General features: G+C 43.1%; 1 protein-coding gene across 12 annotated transcripts in view; it reads right to left on the bottom strand.

Annotated features, from left to right (window-relative positions):
- The window catches only part of EXOC6 (exocyst complex component 6), a 185165-nt gene extending 167868 nt beyond the window's left edge, over nucleotides 1–17297 (bottom strand). For 7 of the 12 annotated variants that reach the window (XM_039547871.1, XM_039547872.1, XM_039547873.1 and 4 more), the window contains exon 1: nucleotides 17133–17297. In XM_039547871.1, the coding sequence (XP_039403805.1) occupies nucleotides 17133–17254 (122 nt within the window). In that variant the 5' untranslated portion in view covers nucleotides 17255–17297. Of the gene's footprint in view, nucleotides 1–13944; nucleotides 14179–17132 lie in introns of those variants that run through there. The other 5 variants (XM_039547874.1, XM_039547882.1, XM_039547883.1 and 2 more) reach the window with 5 other exon arrangements.
- Between the last annotated feature and the right edge of the window lie 2409 nt (nucleotides 17298–19706).

Genomic DNA, 19706 nt, shown 5'->3' with positions numbered 1-19706 from the left:
ATTTGTATACAAATAAAAGTTTGCACTGCTAGGTGGCTTTAAAGAGTTAATCCATATATTTTTAGTTACACATACACACACAGAGAGTAGTGATGCAACACAATACCAATGATATACCTGAAATACATCAATGATATTTTCCTCCTTTGGACAGACAGCTTAAACTCCTTCATAGATTTTCACCACACCACCTATCCATTATACTCTTTCTGGAACACTCCTACACTAGCATCAACTTCTTGGACACCACGATCAGCTTTTCAACAATGGAACTCTACAGACAACCATATACAAGAAACCCACAGATAAACACACCTACCTTCATAGACCCCAAACACACCTACATCCAGGCACTCAGATACCACAGAATATGCTCTGAGGATAAAGTCCAGGATATGCACCTTAACACACTTAAAACAACCTTCACCGAACAAGGACACTCCACCAGAGAAGTAGAGTGCATCATGGATTGGGCCACCCAAATACCCCAAGAGAACCTGCTTCAATACAAAAATAAAACCTCCTCCAACCACACAACCCTAGTTGTCACCTGCCGCCCCACACTGGAACCCATATGATGTGGTATCACCCATAGTTGATGGGGACCCCAACTTGAAAGAAATATTTCCTGAAGCCCTACTTCTGGCTTTCAAACAACCCCCTTGACCTCTCCAAGCTCATCATCAGAAGCAAGCTTCCACAGACCAGGACACAACAACTCAACGCATCACCAGACCCTGCCAGAACAACAGTGCAAAACCTGCAAACATATCTCCACTGCTACAGTGATCAATACCCCCATTACACAGCTTTCAAGAGCCAGGGTTCCTATACATGTCTATCACAACATGTGGTGTACCTCAGTCAGTGCACTAAATGCCCCAATAACAACTATGGGGGTAAAACCAGACAGACAATCACTACTCTCTCAAATTAACTCTCACAGGAAAATGATAAAAGACAAAAACACCCTATCACCTATGGCTGAACACTTTTCATAAAGCAATCACTCTATATCTGACCTATCAGTTCTCATCCTCAAAAGAAACCTGCACAACACTTTCAAAAAATGAACCTAAGAGCTTAAATTCCTCACTCTGCTAGACAACAACAACCATGGACTGATCAGAGACACTGGACTTATGGCTTAATTAACAACAATCTGTAACCCACTATCCCCCTTTTTTTGTCTTATGACTGCAGAGGTGTTAACTTGAATGGTTCCTTACAATATATGCTAACTACTTATGCTAAACAATCTGTTCCACCTTGCATTTTGCTGTGATTCTAAGATTACCTTTCCCAGACCTGAAAAAGAGCTCTGCGTGACTCGAAAGCTTGTCTCTCTCACAAAAAGAAATTGGTCCAATAAAAGATATTCCCTCACCCACCCTGCCTCTCTAATACCCTGGGACCAACACAGCTACAAATATCCTCTCTTCTTCACAGTCAATCTATTTGTAGGAAAGTTTGCATCCCATGATGTAAGATCATAGCCATCTATTGCCATAACAATGCTGAAGTTTCCACAGGTTTCCAATATATTTGTTTGTTTTTTTAAATATTTATCTATAAAACACTTCATTTAAAAACATGGGGTTTTCCTTATAAGGTTGAAATGTCTCATATGGCGTGCCCCATTATATCGAGTTACTAGAGCACACACGTTTAGATATCTCTGTTGTCTGTGAGGACTGCAATATTTGCAATCAGTGGGATTTGTGAGCAGGTAACTTTCCCACCTGTCCTAAAATACAACCCAAATGTCCTGTGTAGGATCGAAACTCAAAACCCTTCCTGAAGTTTGCCTTTATTTTGACAAACGAATGAACAATAAATAAGTCACAGCCTTCTCTGCAGGTTCTTAGAGCAGTTCAACCTACCTCCTTCATCCTCTACCTCAAGTTCCAGATTTTCCATCAGGGCAGCTGAATTCTAAAACTTGTTTCCTTCCTTATTATTCCTTCAGCTGGAGTATCTTAGTTTCCTCCAGACTTTATTTTACTGGCAAAGGCTGGGGTACAGTAAAGATTTCAAGATAGACTGTTAGCTGCCTCCAAAATAGACTATTAACTCCTTCTTGGCCAGGACATGATGCCAGCCACAAAAGTAACTCCTTGGGAGAAGGAAGCAAGACCAAAGAGAAATGCATGAGCAGAGCCTCAGTGTGAACATGTTGTCAAACACTCTTATCTGAGGTCTGCGGTGACAAGAATTAGGGTTAGGTTTTTCAGATATAGTCAGGTAGTAGCCATAAAGGCAAGCTACTGAGCCAGAACCAGCTGTGTATTACAATGCAATATACTTTGATTACTTGCTGCAGAAGTTTGTTTTGATTTTTGGAAGGAGTTAGCCCTCTAATATTGTGTTACAGCCTTGCAATTACAAACTTAGCTTCTGCTGCCACCAAGCAGTTTCATTTGCAAATAAATCCTTTGTGCTATTTTAAACACATCTGTACAAGAACTATGAACATGATGGACATGGTTGATCTAAAAAGCTTTCAGAAACATGGGACACATTACACCACTACATTGTTGTTGTAGTGGGTTTCTTTTTTGGACCAGGGTGGGGGTTAATCAGTTGATGGTGATGCTGAATGCCCTGATCAAATAAGCATAAAGCACATGGAAAAGAAGAGAATGCTGATATTTATTTATATTATAATAACAGTTAGAGGCTCCAACCAAGACTGGGGCCCATTCTGCTCTGCTCTGTACAAAGATATAGAGTCCCTGCTCAATAAGAGTGCGCTCTAAATAGCCAAGACAGACAAAGGGCAGGAGGGGAAAAACAGAGGCAAAGAGAAGTCAAGTGACTTGCCTGAGTTCATACAGCACATCAATGGCAGAACCAAGGCTGGAATCCAGGTCTCCTAACTCCCAGACCAGTGCTCTATCCACTAGACCATGCTTCCTCCAAAGGAAGGACTATGGGAAATAATGTGACATAAAGCACCTCTCAGAATCCATGAAAAGCTAAATGTTCATGGGGTTTGTGTCATAGAGATTAAATATTCTGTTGTTTGCAGAAATCATAAATTTTTTATATGAAGTCTTTTTACAGATGGGTATAAATCCTTCAGAAGTGATTCCCCTATGTATAGAGTGCTCCGCTGCTCATGTGAAAAGCATGGAAGAAGAAAATGTGTTTTCTTATTAGTATATTGTTCCATAAAATGCAACATGAAGAGTTTGCGACCTTTTTTAGCAGCACTTACAGTCACTGGACATGATTTCCATTTTAGAGATTGTGAAAGACCCTAACTTACAAGTCAAAAATAGCCATATCTTGGACCAAATTACATTGACGTTCACGCAGTGAAAGTATAGAGGTAACTGCAAAGTCTCTTACATAAATGTCTCAGAAACACATATAGAAAGCTACACTTACTACTTTGCTGGTTAGTGCATTCACTGACAGGACTGTAGCGAGGCAAGTGTCAGAGCACATAGGATTGGTGCAGGATGGGAAACTATGTATTCTTTTTGGTCATAGAAGACCCATAACGTGGGATGGCTAATGGTATCATATAGGAAATAAAATCAGCATTAGGAACAAAATAGCAAAGAAGAGTTCAAATCAAAACTGGCTTGTCTAAATGTAGATGATGCAACAGTGAATGAGTTGTTCAAACAATGTGCAGGTGAGATGTTTAGATGTGATATTCCACAGTGATTTTGTAAAAAGTTTATCCCTATTTTCTTAAAAGTCTGAATGTGTTTTGAAAGACATGTTCAGATTTTACTATTTAAGTCCCAAAGCATGGTAACAACTCTGAGCTCTTGCTGATGCCTCTGAAGTTACAATGAGATATTTCAGAAGAATCCAACAAGTTCCCGGGTTGCTAGTCATGTCAGAGTTCTGAAGGCAGTGATCAAAAATTGTAATTTGGCTGTCAGCCATTTGGAACATATTGAATAGACCGTGTTAGAGGCTGATGTAGCCCAAGTTAGGGGCGCTTTTAAGGTGATCAACGTAATCTAATCTGTGGACATGTCTTTATGATAGACTTACTCAGCATTGTGACTGAAGTCTCTCTTGCAACAAGAAATGAAATAAAAATGCAAGTAACCATGAAATGTTTGAGCCTTTGAAAAAGCTAGAAAAGTGCTATGCTGGAACTCACAATAATGAAAGTCAATCCTGGCCCAGACATCTGAAAATGTATCACTACAGATGGCAAATTTGAAGAGGCAAACATTTCTGGTTCTTTAGAGACAAAGTGCAGAAAAATTGGATTTGCATGCTTGAAGCTACCATTGAACATATTAATTCCAGATTCACCAGGCCATTATGGACACTATTCTCATGTGCTTTGACTCTACTAAGTGGCCTAGTGATAAAAAAAAACTTTTGACCTATTATGCGATGTACAACTGAGTCTGCAAGACCACTTTATACAGATAGGCGATGCCTTATCTGAGTGGCTACCGCTCAATTTAAATACCATCACATTTACAACAAATAACAAAAGTACTGTTACACATATACATGCACTAATGACCAAGCCACCTGTCTTTCGGGATATATTATTCTCAGTGGAAACACTATTCTCATCATCCTGCGGCATTGCAGTGGCAAAACATAAGCTTACCACAAATAATTTAATCAAAACACGTTGATGCCTGTATCTGCAGCAAAGCACACTCCAGGTATAAGACACTTTTCCAGCTCCTTCTAGCTTGAAGGGGGGACAAGGAACAAAACATATTTATGGACACAATCACAGTGAGCACTCGTACAGGATTAGATTTACAAATTGGTATGCAAAGTTTAAAATATCACTTTACAAGGAAATTATAAAATCCCATACCCAAATCAAGGGACCCATTTCAAGTAAACTAAATTACTAACATATAATGCAACACTATTCTCTACAAAAATTGCAAAATTGCTACACAATATAGATAAAAAATACAAACTTTGAAGTCCTGTATATACATTTTCATAATCCTACCACACCATATAATCACCAGATTTCATAACATCAAACAGTCATTCCATGTTCATAACAATATCCTTTCAATTCACCAACCCATTACACTGTTGGAAAACTTTTAGAACTTTGACATGATTTAGAGTACATAGGGACTGTATTCTTTCTGCAATCTTTGTCACATATATTACCTATAAAAGTAACATCCAATAATGTCTTTCCATTACAAAGCAAAAGTAAAGGGTTGAGTGGTTAATGCAAATAAAGTAGGGTGGCTGTAATGAGGAAGACTATATGGCAGATGGGAACTGGCGAGGTTAACTCTTCATTGCTAGACTTACACCGTTTTTTAATGTTTTATTACTTTCTTTACAAAATTATTATTTTGGGGGTATCAACTGGAAGGCATGGAACCACACTACAGACTTTCTCATTATTAACACTTGTTTAATTTCCTCTATGAAGGTCAAGTTTTTCAGCCTTCCTACAAAGTGGCAACGGTTGTACTACTTGTAATGGCAACAGAAAATATTAAATGGAACTGAAGTAAAATGTTTTGGGATATAGCGTGTGAAAAAGACAAATAATATAAGGCCCAGATCCTGCAAGTGACTTTGCATAGGCACAGTGGTCTTCTAATAGATAGGCATTAGGTCCTGTCTAGGTTGGATGAGCAGGGAACTAGTGAAATCGTGGTTATCACAAAAGAATGAACACTGAACTACTAAGGCCTATATAAGGCCTCTGTGTAAACACAGATGCTGCGCCTGTTTAACTGAAATCTTTTTTTAAAACCCTGTGTGGACACATTTAATTGGTTTAGCTAGCATCTGTAAATTTATCGATGCAAGTTAAACCAATGTAACTTGATTTAAAAACACACCTTTGTTTAAACAGCTGCCACTTTGTGTGTAGACCAAGCAGGAAAAGGTTTGTAAAGGTACATAAAAACTTTGTTTTGTTAACACCTATTTAACTTAGATGACCAATTAAAATTTTGGCTAACAGAAATCTTTGATAAAATTCCATCATCCTCACCCTTTCCCTTAGTGTTAAGGCTCACAATAAATATCCCCTATGCCTCCCTGTAGTCTTCCCAAAATCAAGGAAGACCAGACTCTGAATTCCTAATACTTCTAAGGTATAAAAACAAACAGAAAAATAAACATTTTCTTTTAAAAAAAAACTTTCAGGCCCTCTTTACAGAATTTTTTTTAAAAGGACAAAAGCACAATTTTTAAAAACTCCTTTACAAGTCATCTTTAAGCCAACCTCTTTTCGTGGAGAAGGTATACAAGGCCAGTTCAGAAGGGATGTTGAGTTTTCAGGTTGTGGGCTTCTGAGGAGAGTGTATCCGCTGACTATGAGATGTTGGCCAAAATAAATGGAAAACCCAGTGAAGCACAGCAGAGTGAAAGGCGGCTGTCTTGACAATGTCTTGTATTACGCTTGAGTTTTTGTAGTTTGTTTTGGGTTTTTTGTTGTTGTAATGTTTGTAACAGTTTGAATTTTTTTAAAATAAATGACTGTGTATAAACTTTAGCTATAAACTTTAAGATGTCTAATGTAATCAGGCAGTATGGACAACCTTTTCCTTCACACCCTCTCCCCTTGATGATATACATCCACTGTGCGTGCTATATTCCACAATCCATTATGTACAGCACTTGAAAAAATGACCACACCAACTAATCAGAAGACAAAACTTAGTTGTCAGTACAAAAAATGAGAATAGCAATTCCAGTGAGGTTTGGGACAGTATCCTGGTGAGAAGTCTAGTCCTACTCCCCTCTCTACCCTGGGAAAATGGAGGGTTCTGGGTCCTTTCCACGGTGCTATCCTGGGACCCTCTTTGGGCTAGGATTATTGGTTTCAGACTCTTGCTAACAGCTCTCTGAAATCTGCAGCCTCTATCTGCTAGAAGGAAGACAAAGCTTCTTTTCTTCCCCTCTCCAGTCTCAGAGCCTTCCTAGTACTGGCTATTGTGAGGAAGGGAGCAGCCAGTCCCTGATTCGAAAGAGGCAACAGTTTAATACAGATGAATGTACAAATGTCACTGTGGATGGATGTCTTCTTAATCTGAGGTTCACGTGATTTCTACAATATTACTGCATTTGCAAATTATCTTACTCAAGTCTATAAATTGTCCTGCCTTTTGTCAACACATTGTACTTTCAGTTTCATAATATGACATGAAAGAGGGACTGGTCATGGACATTCTACAGAGATGATGATGTTTTGACAAAGAAATGCTATGTACTTTGTCAAATCTATAGGGTTTGGATAGTGTTCTGTACAGTAGAATTGGCTGTTCAATGAATATGACATGTACACTGTGGTTGCTGATACTCAGCTGCAGCTAAGGAGCATTCATCACAAGTTAAGAAAGAGACTGCAAAGATGGTTTTAAGCAACCTTTGATCCCTTGATTTTGAAGCCACTCTGCACCAATTTGGTTCCGCTGTGCAAGTTAAAGTAGATTCTGGTAGTTTCTAGGCTGCTCCGATTTGTGCCAACAACCCAAAGGGGCTACTACAGCAGCTGGAGATCACTAGATGCAGGGACACCATTGCCATGCCCCTTTTATCTAATCACATTACTTGCACTGACTCTGAGGAGCAGGGATGGGTGTAGGAGCCATTAGACTGGTTCTATGCTATTTGAGGATCCCACTACACTGCAGTGATCCTCCTAAGACTTGCTAAGCAGACTTTAAGGCTTCTTTGCACTAGTAAAACAGATCAAAGCTGTCCTGCTGTAAGGGAGAATCAAATGTGCACAATACCAGTTTTTGTTGCAGTTTCTTTAACAGATCTTTGAAGACAGAGCGTAGCACTGCTGTATAAGTTAAAAATAAAAATGGGTGACGTTTCAGAAATAATAGGACTAGATACACAGGGAAATTAGCTAAGGACCTTTCAGCAATATGTATATTCTGTAAGAAAACTGATATCCACTTAGGGAACAAGTCGAACCCACATCAGTAAAACATCATTAACATACAGGATATAAGAAGCAGGAGTAGCAGTGTCACTGGCAGGGAATCCTGTCTGCTTCATTCAGCAACTGAAGTTGCAAAGAAAAGATATTCTATCCAGTACTAGGGAGCAGACATGGAGAGTGAGGACCTGATTTTACTGAGACAGAATGCCTATTGTAGTCAATGGGCATTTTGCCTGAAAAAAAGACTCCAGGCTTGGGCTCCAAGTGATAATATCTTAACAGACACAGATATTCCTGCGCCCTTTCAAGAGGACTGCTCAATGGAAAGTACATAACCTGTATAAAAATGCCTTTAGAATGAGACTCAGATGCTCACAGATTATGCAGATTTCAAATTCCTTCAGAGTATGGTTTATTACTTATACACGTGAGTTAGCTACACATCTCTGTAGCCTTAACAGAATGTCTAGTGAGGAGCAGCATAGGCATTGGAGTTGCCTGTCACTAGACTTGGGATGATAGCATTGCATTGGTATAGAAACAATCAGGCTGGGGATTTTTTTTTTCTGATCACATCTATGGGCAGATAAGATGTCAGATGTGGTTATCCAACGACAAAATGTGGTTGCCCTAATATCTGGCCTGTGGATTCATTGTTGCAGGAAAATTAAAATGAAATATTGTTACTGGTATGATTGTCTAAAGCAGGGGTAGGCAACCTATGGCACGCGTGCCAAAGGCGGCACACAAGCTGATTTTCAGTGGCACTCACACTGCCTGGATCCTGGCCACCGGTCCAGGGGGCTCTGCATTTTAATTTAATTTTAAATTAAGCTTCTTAAACATTTTTAAAACCTTATTTACTTTACATACAATAATAGTTTAGTTATATATTATAGACTTATAGAACGAGACCTTCTAAAAATATTAAAATGTATTACTGGCACACGAAACCTTAAATTAGAGTGAATAAATGAAGACTCGGCACACCACTTCTGAAAGGTTGCCGACCCCTGGTCTAAAGGCATTGCTCTATGTTCAGCTTGTTCTATTTTGGGCTATTGAGACAGAGTTGTTCTCATTTGTATTCTCTTATTTTTATTGTCTATCATCTGATTTTACATTTAGCTTTGTTCTTGCTTTAATAAAAGAGAACATAAGAACAGCTATACTGGGTCACACCATGGTTGATCTTGCCCAGTATGCTGTCTCCAACAGTGGTCCACAACACAACTTAAAGAGGAGTGAACAGAACAGGGCAATTATGGTGAGATCCACCTCTGGCTTCCACGCCTCACTTCTGGTAGTCAGAGGTTTTGGACTGCCCCGAGTATGGGGCTGCATCCTTGGCCATCTTGGCTAATAGCTATTGATGGACCTATCCTCCATGAACTTACCCAGTTCTTTTTTGAACCCAATTATACTTTTGGCCATCACAACATCCCATGGCAATGGGTTCCATAGTTTAGTTGTATGTTGTGTGAAGAAGTACTTCTTGTTGTTTGTATCAAATCTGCTGCCTATTAATTTCATTGAGTGACCTCTGTTTTTTGTATTGTGTGAAAGGATAAATAACACTTCTGTATTGATTTTTTTCCACACCATTCATGGTTTTATAGATCTCGATCATATCCCCTCTTATTTGTCTCTTTTCTAAGATGAATAGCCCTAATCTTTTAGTCTCTCCTTGCATAGAAGTCATTTCATAGCTTTGATCTCTTTGTTGCCTTCTCTGAACCTTTCACAGTTCCACTATATTCTTTTTGAGATGGGACAACCAGAACTGGACACACTATTTAAGAAGTGGGCACACTATGGATTTGTATAGTGGCATTATAATACTTTCTGTCTTATTTGCTATCCCTTTTCTAATAGTTCCTAACATACTGTTAGCCTTTTTAACTGCTGCTAAGCATTGAGCAGAAGTTTTCAAAGAAGTATCCATGGTGACTCCAAGATCTTTCTTGAGTGGTAACAGCTAATTTAGAACCCACCACTGTATATTTATAGTTGAGATTATTTTTTCCAGTGTGCATTACTTTGCACTTATCAATGCTGAATTTCGTCTGCCATTTTGTCACTCAGTCACCCACATTTGTGAGATCCCTCTGTAAATCCTCGCAGTCTGCTTTGGACTTAACTATCTTGAATAGCTTTGTGTCATGCGCAAACTTTACTACTTCACTGTTAACCCTCTTTTTCCAGATTATTAATGAATAATGCTGAACAACACAGCTCCCAGTACAAATCCTTAGGGGACTGCACTGTTTACCTCTCTCCACTGTGAAAACTGACCATTTATTCCTACCCTTTGTTTCCTGTCTTTCAATCAGTTACTAATCCATGAGACTAATTCATCTGTCTCTAAATTCAAAGGAGAGGAATGCCTCTGCCTCTAGACCCAGCCTGCACAACATGCGGCCTGCATGGGCTCACTGTGTGGTCCACGGGGGATGAGGGGGTGAGTAGGCAAGCAGCGGGTGAGGGAGGGGGGCTGAGGAGGTGAGCGGGTGGGCAGTGGGGGGGGGTCAGCTGAGCTGGTGGCAAGGGAGGGGGCCACCTCCGTCTCCTCCCCTGAATGCTCCGCCCCGCTTCTCCCCCTCCCCCCCGCTTCCCGTGAATCAGCTGTTCACGCGGGAAGCCTGGGAGGGAAGAGAAGCAGTGCGGTGGCTTCACGCTCAGGCCCAGCGAGGCGGAGACGGAGCCGAGGTGAGCTGGGGTGGGGGGGCTGCCCGCACCGCAGCAAGTAACCCGGGGGGGATGCACAGGGGAAGGAGGGCTGAGGAGGCGAGCGGGCGGGCAGTGGCGGGGGTGGAGGTGAGCCGCTGGGGGTGGGGGGCTGAGGAGGCGAGCAGGCGGGCAGTGGCGGGGGCAGGTGAGCTGCAGGGGTGGGGGCTGAGGAGGCGAGCAGTGGCGGGTGAGCCTGCAGTGGGGGAGGAGGGCTGAGGAGGCGAGCGGGAGGATGGGGGGCTGAGGACACAAGCTACGAGTCGGTGGCTGACCTGTTCTACTGATCTGGTCTGGCTCCCATCCCCTCTCCAAGGGTTGCAGCTGTCTGGAGGTGCTACCTTCCACGCCTTCCTCAGTCACACCTCATTCATTCAAGAGGGCAATTGATTACAAAGTGGGGGGAAGATCTTATTCTACTTCTAGCAAGAAGACATTTTTCTTTTGCCTTAATTATACTACCTTAGGGGCCCGCTATACCATATTACCAAGGTTCAATACCAGTGTTTCAGTGGGGCGGCGCTGGGGAAGGAGGGTTTGTTTCCACGGGGCGGGCGGCGCTTGGGGGAGGGTTGTTTCGGGGGGGCTGGGCAGTGCTGGGGGGGGGTTCGGCGGCACTGGAGGGGGTTCGGCCCTCAGCTGTTTTCTTTGGAGTAATATGGCCCTTGCCACTTTACGAGTTGTACAGGCTTGCTCTAGACTCTAGCAACCATGGGCTTGAGGTAGAACTGAGGCTATTTAATAATTTATTTAAATTCAAGTAAATATTCTAACACCTAAATATTACCAGTCATGTATTTGGTTTGAAATCTAGGTCAAATCATTTTTGGGGAAGAGGGGTAAGGTTTGTCCAGTGTAAGTTGTGCAGATAATAATGAATGCTGCATTACAAAACAGCAGTTGGGAACCAGCTGGATCCCTTAACTATTCATTTCCAGAACTTTAAATGTAGTTTTGTTTTTAAAAGGTGTACATTTTTCCAAAGGGAGTGTAAAACCTTTGGGTGTTGGCTGAACGCCTTTGAAATATTTCTCCCTCTGTAAAACTTACCTCCTTTGAAAAGTACTGTCAGATCTACTGATGAAAAGTGCTATATAAGAATTAGGCATTATTACTTTATTATTATGTCAACCTTAATTCTTGTTTTGCCAAGTTTTTGTTTGTGAATGAGCACAAGTAGTTTAAATCAGGCCACTGTTTAAGGATGCCCTCCTCGTACAGAACTTATCAGACCTACCAAAGCAAAGCTTCTCTTCTGAAGACATGAGCAAATCCATAAAATATGCATTGAGAAAGGTGGGAGAACTTTTACCCACAGAGAAAACTTCAAACATTTAAATGTTTATATCTTGAAAATATTAGGTATTTAACATGGACAGGAGATTCAACCTTTCCTTATCCCCTCTTTGGTTCTTCCTGATCCCCTGTACCTTTCTTTCTTTGTCCCCAGTTCTCTCCATCCCCTCTTCCATACCTCATCCTGATCCCCTGTATAGCCCCTATCTGGGCTTCTCACAGGTCCTCTGTGCACCTCAACCATGACCCCGCAACTCCCCTGCTCCTTTTCAAGCCCTCCAGTTCCCTGCATCCCTTAATACACTTTTCTCTCTCACTCACCACCACCTACTCCCCTCCATGTTTCAACATGGTCCCCTGCACACACACTTCTATGCCTCTTCAGTTCCCTGCACACACATCCAATATGTCTTCCACCAAAGATCACATGTACTCTCATACTCACCCCTTATATGCTTTGACAAGTCTCCTGCCCCATTCCAGGCTCCCCTTCTTCCCAGCAATCTTGGATTCCCTCATTCAGAGATCAGGAAGTAAAACTCCAGGCAGGCCATCTCCCTCCTGGTCCCCCACATTCTCTCCATATCCTGAATACCTGCCTGTCTGTGTGACAGCCTTTCTACTACCATCAGACTAGCAGTTGCAACAAAGCCTAGACTGTTCCCCCTCCATAAAAGTACTAAAGATATTTCTCCTCAACAAGACCAAGAAAACAAGACCTATTTGAAGTTTTCAAGCAGAACCATTTGAGAGATATGACAGCTGTAAAAATATTTTTGAAGTTATGGTGAGTCAAAAATTTTCTGAATGTTATCAAACTACCAGAAAAAAATCTGCCTAGGCATGAGATGTGGCAACATTTCAGGGGAATCAGTTTCACTTGGGTGAAGTTAGAGGAGATTAAAAACTAGTTTCATAGTGGGGAAAGCAACAAAGAGTCCTGTGGCACCTTATAGACAATATGTTTGTTAGTCATAAGATGCCACAGACTCTTTGTCGCTTTTTACAGATCCAGACTAACACGGCTACCCCTCTGATAGTTGGGAAACTAACTTCAATCTTAAATGTGGAGTGGAGTATTACTGCTCCTTACCACATCAAGCACCCAGGATAGGTTTCACAGCATGTTTGGAATTTTACCCGATGGCCACTTGTCAACCACAGACTCCAAGACAGTAAGAAAAGCTGAGATCTGAAATGGGATGGAGAGGCTGACACCACTTCAAAGAGAGCATCCCGAATCCCAAAGCCAATGAGGAAACCAGCAGCCAGTCACACCCACTGCCTTTGACAGCTCCCAAATACAAACACCAACAACTGAAGTTTGGAGCCCTTCCTCCCATGCAGAGCACGTTAACTTTAGACACATCTTCGCCGCCATCAGAACCAAAGCTGCCCCGGCCAGGAGTGGGGAGGGAACGTGACAAGTTAGTCCCCTCTCCCCACGGGAAAAAAACGGAGTCAGGCTGATGCTGTCGGTTATGGGAAGCGCATGTGGCACGGATCTGCAGTGTGTCTATGAGCGGGGCAGTGCCCAGGCCCTCCAGGGCTGCCTGTCCCGTGCTGGTACAATAACCCGCTGGTCCAGCGAGTCCTGAACGTGCCGGGGGCCCCGTGCTCTAGCTGCCTTCGCCAGCGCCTTCCCCCGACAGCTCCCGCGGCTCCGGCCAGGCCCGGTAACACGGGGCAGCAGGGGATGCTCCACGCCGGGGTGCGCCCCTTCCCTCCAAGGCCGGAGGCCGTTCAGACTGGCCGGGGTGCAGCGCTGCGAGCAGGGCCCCGCCGGGAGCTGGAGGGGGGAGGGGCTTTGTGAACAGAGGGGCGGGCAAGTCGCCCCCGAGGGGGCCCGAGGCTCAGCGGGGGCGAACCCCCAAAGGGCTGCGCCCCGCCCAGCACTTGCCGGAGTCTCGGTGTCTCTGGGGCGGAGCTGTCAGTGCGAGGGCCCGGCCCAGCCCCTGGGTCTCGCCGGGCGGGAAGCCCCTCGCCATCTGCAGACCCTCACCCGCCTCCCGGCCCTGGTCCCTGTCCCTGTCCCTCACCGCAGGGTGGGCCCCACGCAGGCCGTGTCCGTGCTCTCGATCTCCTGCAGGATCCGCTCATGCTCGGCGAGGCTCTCCGCCATCTTGGGTGGGAGGGAACCAGGCAGCGGCGCCGCTGCGGGACGCGCTGGGGAGGGCGCAGCGCTGCAGCCGCTGCCGGCCCGGGATCGGGCCCCTGCGCTCCACGCCCCCACCCACCCCGAAAGCTGCAGAGCCGGGTCCGCCGCTGGCGCCAAGCCCGCCCGCTCCGCAGCGGCTGCTGGGGGCACGGGGGAGCGGGGAGATGTGCGCACTCTGAGCCGAGAGGGCGGTGGGGGGACCGAGAGGGGCCGGGGTTGCTGGAACTGAAGGGGGAGCAGGGATTCAGCGAGAAGGAACCGGGGCTGCGGGGACCCGGGAGCATTGGGTAGGGGAAGACTGGAGTTCAGGGTTAAGAGTGCGGAAGGAAAAGGTAAGAGAGTGTCTGCCTAGATCGCACAAGAGGACTCTGCTGGTCCCAAATGCAGCAGCAAACTAGAAAACAAGTCTAGCCACTCTTCCCGCACACGCCAGATAATAATAGTAAATGATGATATAAATCCAGTCTTGGCACATTTTAGAGTATGATGAGTTCGTCAAAAACCAGGCACCGGCACCTGGATCTAGCCAAATTTTGGCCCATAGCACCAAATTCTAATGCATAAACTGAGAACCAGTCTAACGGCTCTTACTTCACCAAAAAAATTGGACCTTCACACATCCCAACACAAACGCTACAAAAACACCCTTCCAGCACATGGATTCTGCTGGAAACGCCCCCCCCCCCATAAATTCCAGGGCCGTTCCCATTGCACCAAAAATTCTGGACCCTGATGCATGCATGTGCATAGGTGCTGTAAACACCCAGGTGTTGCCCAATCCAACAGTTTGGTTTTGGGGTTTGTTTGTTTTGCTATTCATCTCTAAATTCTACAACATAAAGAGATCCCTTATAGCTGCTCCTAGGGCCTTTTAAAAATCTGGTCCCCTATTACACTCTGGAACAGGAGCACTTAAAAAAATCAAAATATGGACCAGAATCCAGCAAGGTCAATTTTTCATCTAGATCCCCAGGCCTTTTTACGTTCTAAATAGACAGCAAGTGTAGCTATCTTTTTTAAATCAGATAAATCTGTATCCAATTTAATTGTGCTTCTGAGAGGTCATGATAACTTTGGAGATGGGTGAAAGAATGAGCTGGATGTTTTGGATTTGGATTTTTGAAGTGCTAGTGTGGAGTAGACTTAGAGACCTGCAGCCAAAATTTGCTAGACCCAACAAGACCTAGGTGCCAGATATGTGGGTTTGTGTTGCTTTTGCAGCAGGATTTATTGGGACTTGGATTTTTCTGTTCAAGCAGAAATAAAAACATGCATTGTCTGTTTTGACAATACACGTTGGGGGTCACGACCAAAAATGGTAGGATCCAGCAAGCTCCAGATGCTAGATATGTGTCTTTGTGGTGCTTTTGACCAAGGGTGCAACAGGGCCATCATTTTGCAGTGGAATTAGAGCAGCTAGCAGTATTTCTCTCTTTAGCTAGTAGAAATTTTGTATTTGGGATGAAAACATTACAAGCTGGATCCAAGAAGATGGGTAAGGTGGGTTTTTTTGGTGCTGCCGGATCAGTTTTCTAGTTCTAGATTTCTTTGGTGCACTATTATTATTTTGTATTTATTTTCACTGGGAACTGTTTCATTTTTCTCTGTTTAGCTTAGAGAACTTGGTAGATTGGGGATAAAAATTTGCAAGATTCAGTTGGATCTGTGTACCAGATATGTGTTTTTTCCACTGCTTTGGGGCTCAGATAAATCAGAGTCCTTATTTTTGTAGAGAAGTAGGAACTGCTCACTTGATTTCTATTTTGATTGTACATTTGGGTTTTGGGACCAAAAATTGCCAAGGTCCATGGGCCAGACCTAGATTTTTTACAGTGCAAAGTTATCTGTGCATAAATGGAAGCCAACTTTTGAAAATTTGGTCCTTAAAAGTGGCTTGCCCATTTATGGCTTTTCCTCGACTAGAAAATCTAACCTTTGCTAACAACAGTTATCAGCACTCTGTGTAACTGAACCAGCCCAGAATGTGCATTAGCTGCAATTGTATTCAGCACCATTTCAGTAACTGTAATTAAACCACCATCAAGCACTAGGCCACAGTTAATGAAACAGTACTGAACATGGTTTGGTTGTTGTCTACACTTGCAGCTAGATCATTTTCAGCTTTGGTTCAGCTGAACCTATTGGTGACATCCATAGTCAGCAACAGGTAGTTTTTCTAAGTGTAGACAAGCTCCTACAAAGTACAGTTCAGGCAGTGATGCAGGAGGGAGATCACTCAGGAGGGAAACTATTTTCAGGTTTTAGCTACCTTTTCCATATTATTTCCCCATAGAAATCATTGATATATAGTAAAATTCTTCCTACGTTCCTTTTTTCCATCACTCAAGTTATTTACAGAATAGGGTGATAGATGCAAGTTTCAGGAAAAAATAAATTTATTTCTAAATGAAGATATATGGTTTCTTTCTTTGGTCTGATCCTCACTGCAAATGGACATCCACAATACCAGATAAGCTATTTCACACTCTGCTGCTGACACCAGCAATAAAGCTAAACATACAATCTTTAATATATAAGCTTCATGTCCATGAAAATGCAATAAACTGTAAATGCATTATTTCTAATTTTTTCAAAGACATTTAGGAATTTCACTAAATAAAACTTAACTGCATGTAGATACACTTTGATAATAAACAAGGGTAGTGTCTGTCTAAAATATCTGAAGTCATTCAAAAGTCATTCACCTATTTTTTCAAGCATGTCGCTGATGGCATTGGCTAATAACAAATTAAAAGCATTCCATTATGGAAAAACAGTGATTGTTTCATGTTTTCATTTATAAAAGTAATCTCTTGCTTCATGGAGCACTTGAGGTAAGTCTCTAAAGACACCCCTTGTCCTGGTGAGAATGGGTTCAGTAGAGGCCTTTAGTCTATGCTTGTTCCTTTAGGGCCCAATCCTACTCCCATTGAATTCAAAGGAAGTTTTCCTATGAATTTCAGTATGTGCAGGATTAGATCTCCAGTACCTGGGGGGTGAGGGAAACAACAGCCTAAGAATAAAACAAATCCTTTTTATACAATATAATATGATAGAAATGATGCCTACCTTAAACTGGTTCCAAGAGGCAGTTCAAACGACTCAATCTCAGCAAAGACATTTTCATATATTTGATCTTTGTTTTCTTCTGAATAAAGCTCCAGCAAGTTTAGTTTGCTTTTTCTAGCCATTGCAGAGCATGAAACAGTTCTAACTTCAGGGCAGGACTTTTATTCTGTTTACTATCATTACCAGAATGAATCTGTAGTCAGCAAAACCAGCAATGAAAAATCAGACCCTGGGCTGACCTCGTGATTCCTGAGGACTTTGTGTCCAAGAATGCTGCACAGCTGCTGTTTTCCTATCTCCTCTAGTAACGTACCTATTACACTGTACCCACTTCATTAATGTCTTTTCTTGAAGATGAACTTATTTATTATTTTCAGGGAAATTTTTATGTCAAAAGCATTGAATAGTTCATTAACACATTTAAAACATTTCACTGATGATAATTATTGCAGATGAAAGGGGACACCAAAAACCTGAAATTTAGTTATCTTCAAAACATGATTTACAAGTAGTTTCAGACAGGACACTTACCTTAGAGTCCTTCTGTCAATTTTTGTGGGTTTGAAATCACATTTTCCTATTTTCCAAATGTTTGTCTTTTCCCTGTTGCTTTGTGAACGAGCCACACAAACAGAAAACTGTTAGGGAAAAGGGCTGTGAAATGCATAAGTACACTAAAAAAGCAAAGAAAATATTTATGCTTTAATCTCTTTCAGTTTAGTCATTTTAGGTGTCATTTGTACAGTAATAGGTAAACTGTTCAAATAGAAATGTGGTTTTTAAGTTGATGGTGTCCCTTTGTGCTATAAACAAAATTCACACCAATTTATTATGCAGGCCCCAATCTTGCATTGAGAACCTAGTGGGTAGACTCCTGACTCTGCTGTGAGCACCACTGATTTCAAGTCATTGTCTAACCATTAATCTACAGCAGGGAAAATATCGGGTACAGCTTCCTCAAATGAATCTCAATCTCATCCAGTTTTGTCAAACTTGAGAACAGAGTGCCAAATTCATTGAGAAACAAACAACTGGAAGACTAATACTGGCAGGCAGTGGTGGGTGGAAAGGGCAGTCTTTTTATAGCTTATCTATTTTGGTATCTCCCTCAGAGACTTAAATAAAAACTTGATTTAGATCCCAAACCTGCTCCTGCTGAAATGAATGCGAGTGTTACCATTATGTCAATAAGAGTAGGACTGAGCCCTGATTGCTAGGATCTTTTAGCAAAGCTGTTATGTGCAGCAGAGACCCCAAACATTTAGCTGCAATCTCTTTATTATAAATCCTGTGCTGTTTTCAGACAAATATCTCTTGCACAAGCGTCTTCTCTACTTGCTGTCTTTATTCTTTAAATAAAAATTAACTGCTCTGTAATAAATATTTCAGGTGCTCACTATTGTGTAACAACTAGTGTTTGGGATTCATCTTTTGTATCATTAACAGATAATACACACTTGTGATTGACCCATCCAGCCACTGGATGTCACACAAATGCAGGTGAAAGGATGGCTTGACTAACTGTTCTAGGGCTTGGCTACACTTACAAGTTGCAGCGCTGGGAGTTACAGCGCTGCTCATGCAGCTGTGCTAAGGCCAGGCCAGTGGTGTGGCCACACTGACAGCTAGCGCTGCTGTGTGTGCACACACGCAACACTCAGCTCCAGCTGTATTGATTGAGAGGTGCATTATCCCTAGCACACAACACCTCGTTCGGCGCGCTTTTGCTTGGAGGCGCTTAGAAGGGGAAGGGGAGGGGAAGTCAGCCCGCTTCCTGTTTTTCCTGCCTGTGCACGCCCGCATCATCATCGCTTCAATTCATTCCAGCATCCGCGCAGCGCGCCGCATGTCGTTCTGTTCTTTCTGTTCTCTGTGTTCTGTGAATCTGTGTGGAGCCTGCTGAGGACTGATTGATGTGCTGATGCTGCACATGAGTGTCACACGCTTGCAGTCGAGCTAAGTGACCTTCAGCAGAGTCGGACCAAAGTGACAGGAGTGAGATTCTGCAGTCGATATTGATATCAATATGGATGCGTCATGCACGCTGCTTGCGCAAACACTCAAATGCGCAACCACGCTGAAACGCTGCTTGGGTGGTGGGAGTGGTGGGGCTCATCGTCATGGTGGTCTGATGGTGGCTGCAGAACTTTGCTGGGTATGCAGGAAGAGCCTGGCCACTTCATGGGGCCTGTGCCACTCACTTTCATGGGACTGCGCAAGGACACAAAAGATCTGCTGATTGCGGGTGGCTGTGAAAGGTGGGAGATGGCTGGGTGGTGATGGCAAATCCAGACAGCTACCGGTCGGCCGTGACCAGGACGGGAACCAGTTTGGGTCGGGATTGAATCAAGGAAAGTCGACAGAGCATGCATCGAATCCACAAGGCATCAATGTGACTGGGGCAGACTGGGAGTTGTGCTGTGGAGGGGCGGATGATGATGGCTTTGTTTTTTGGAGGCGAGCATGGAGGACGGGACATTCTGGATGGCCCCCCCCACCTGGCATCAGACCTGGCATCCCAGTAATATTCGTTTCCAGGCTCCTGTATCTTTGGTATTTCCATGTGGACATTTG

This window comes from Mauremys reevesii, linkage group 7, assembly GCF_016161935.1.
Source record: "Mauremys reevesii isolate NIE-2019 linkage group 7, ASM1616193v1, whole genome shotgun sequence".
NCBI lineage: Eukaryota > Metazoa > Chordata > Testudines > Geoemydidae > Mauremys > Mauremys reevesii.
The sequence above is the reverse complement of the archived record's forward strand: the minus strand, read 5'-3'. Positions and strand labels throughout refer to the sequence as shown.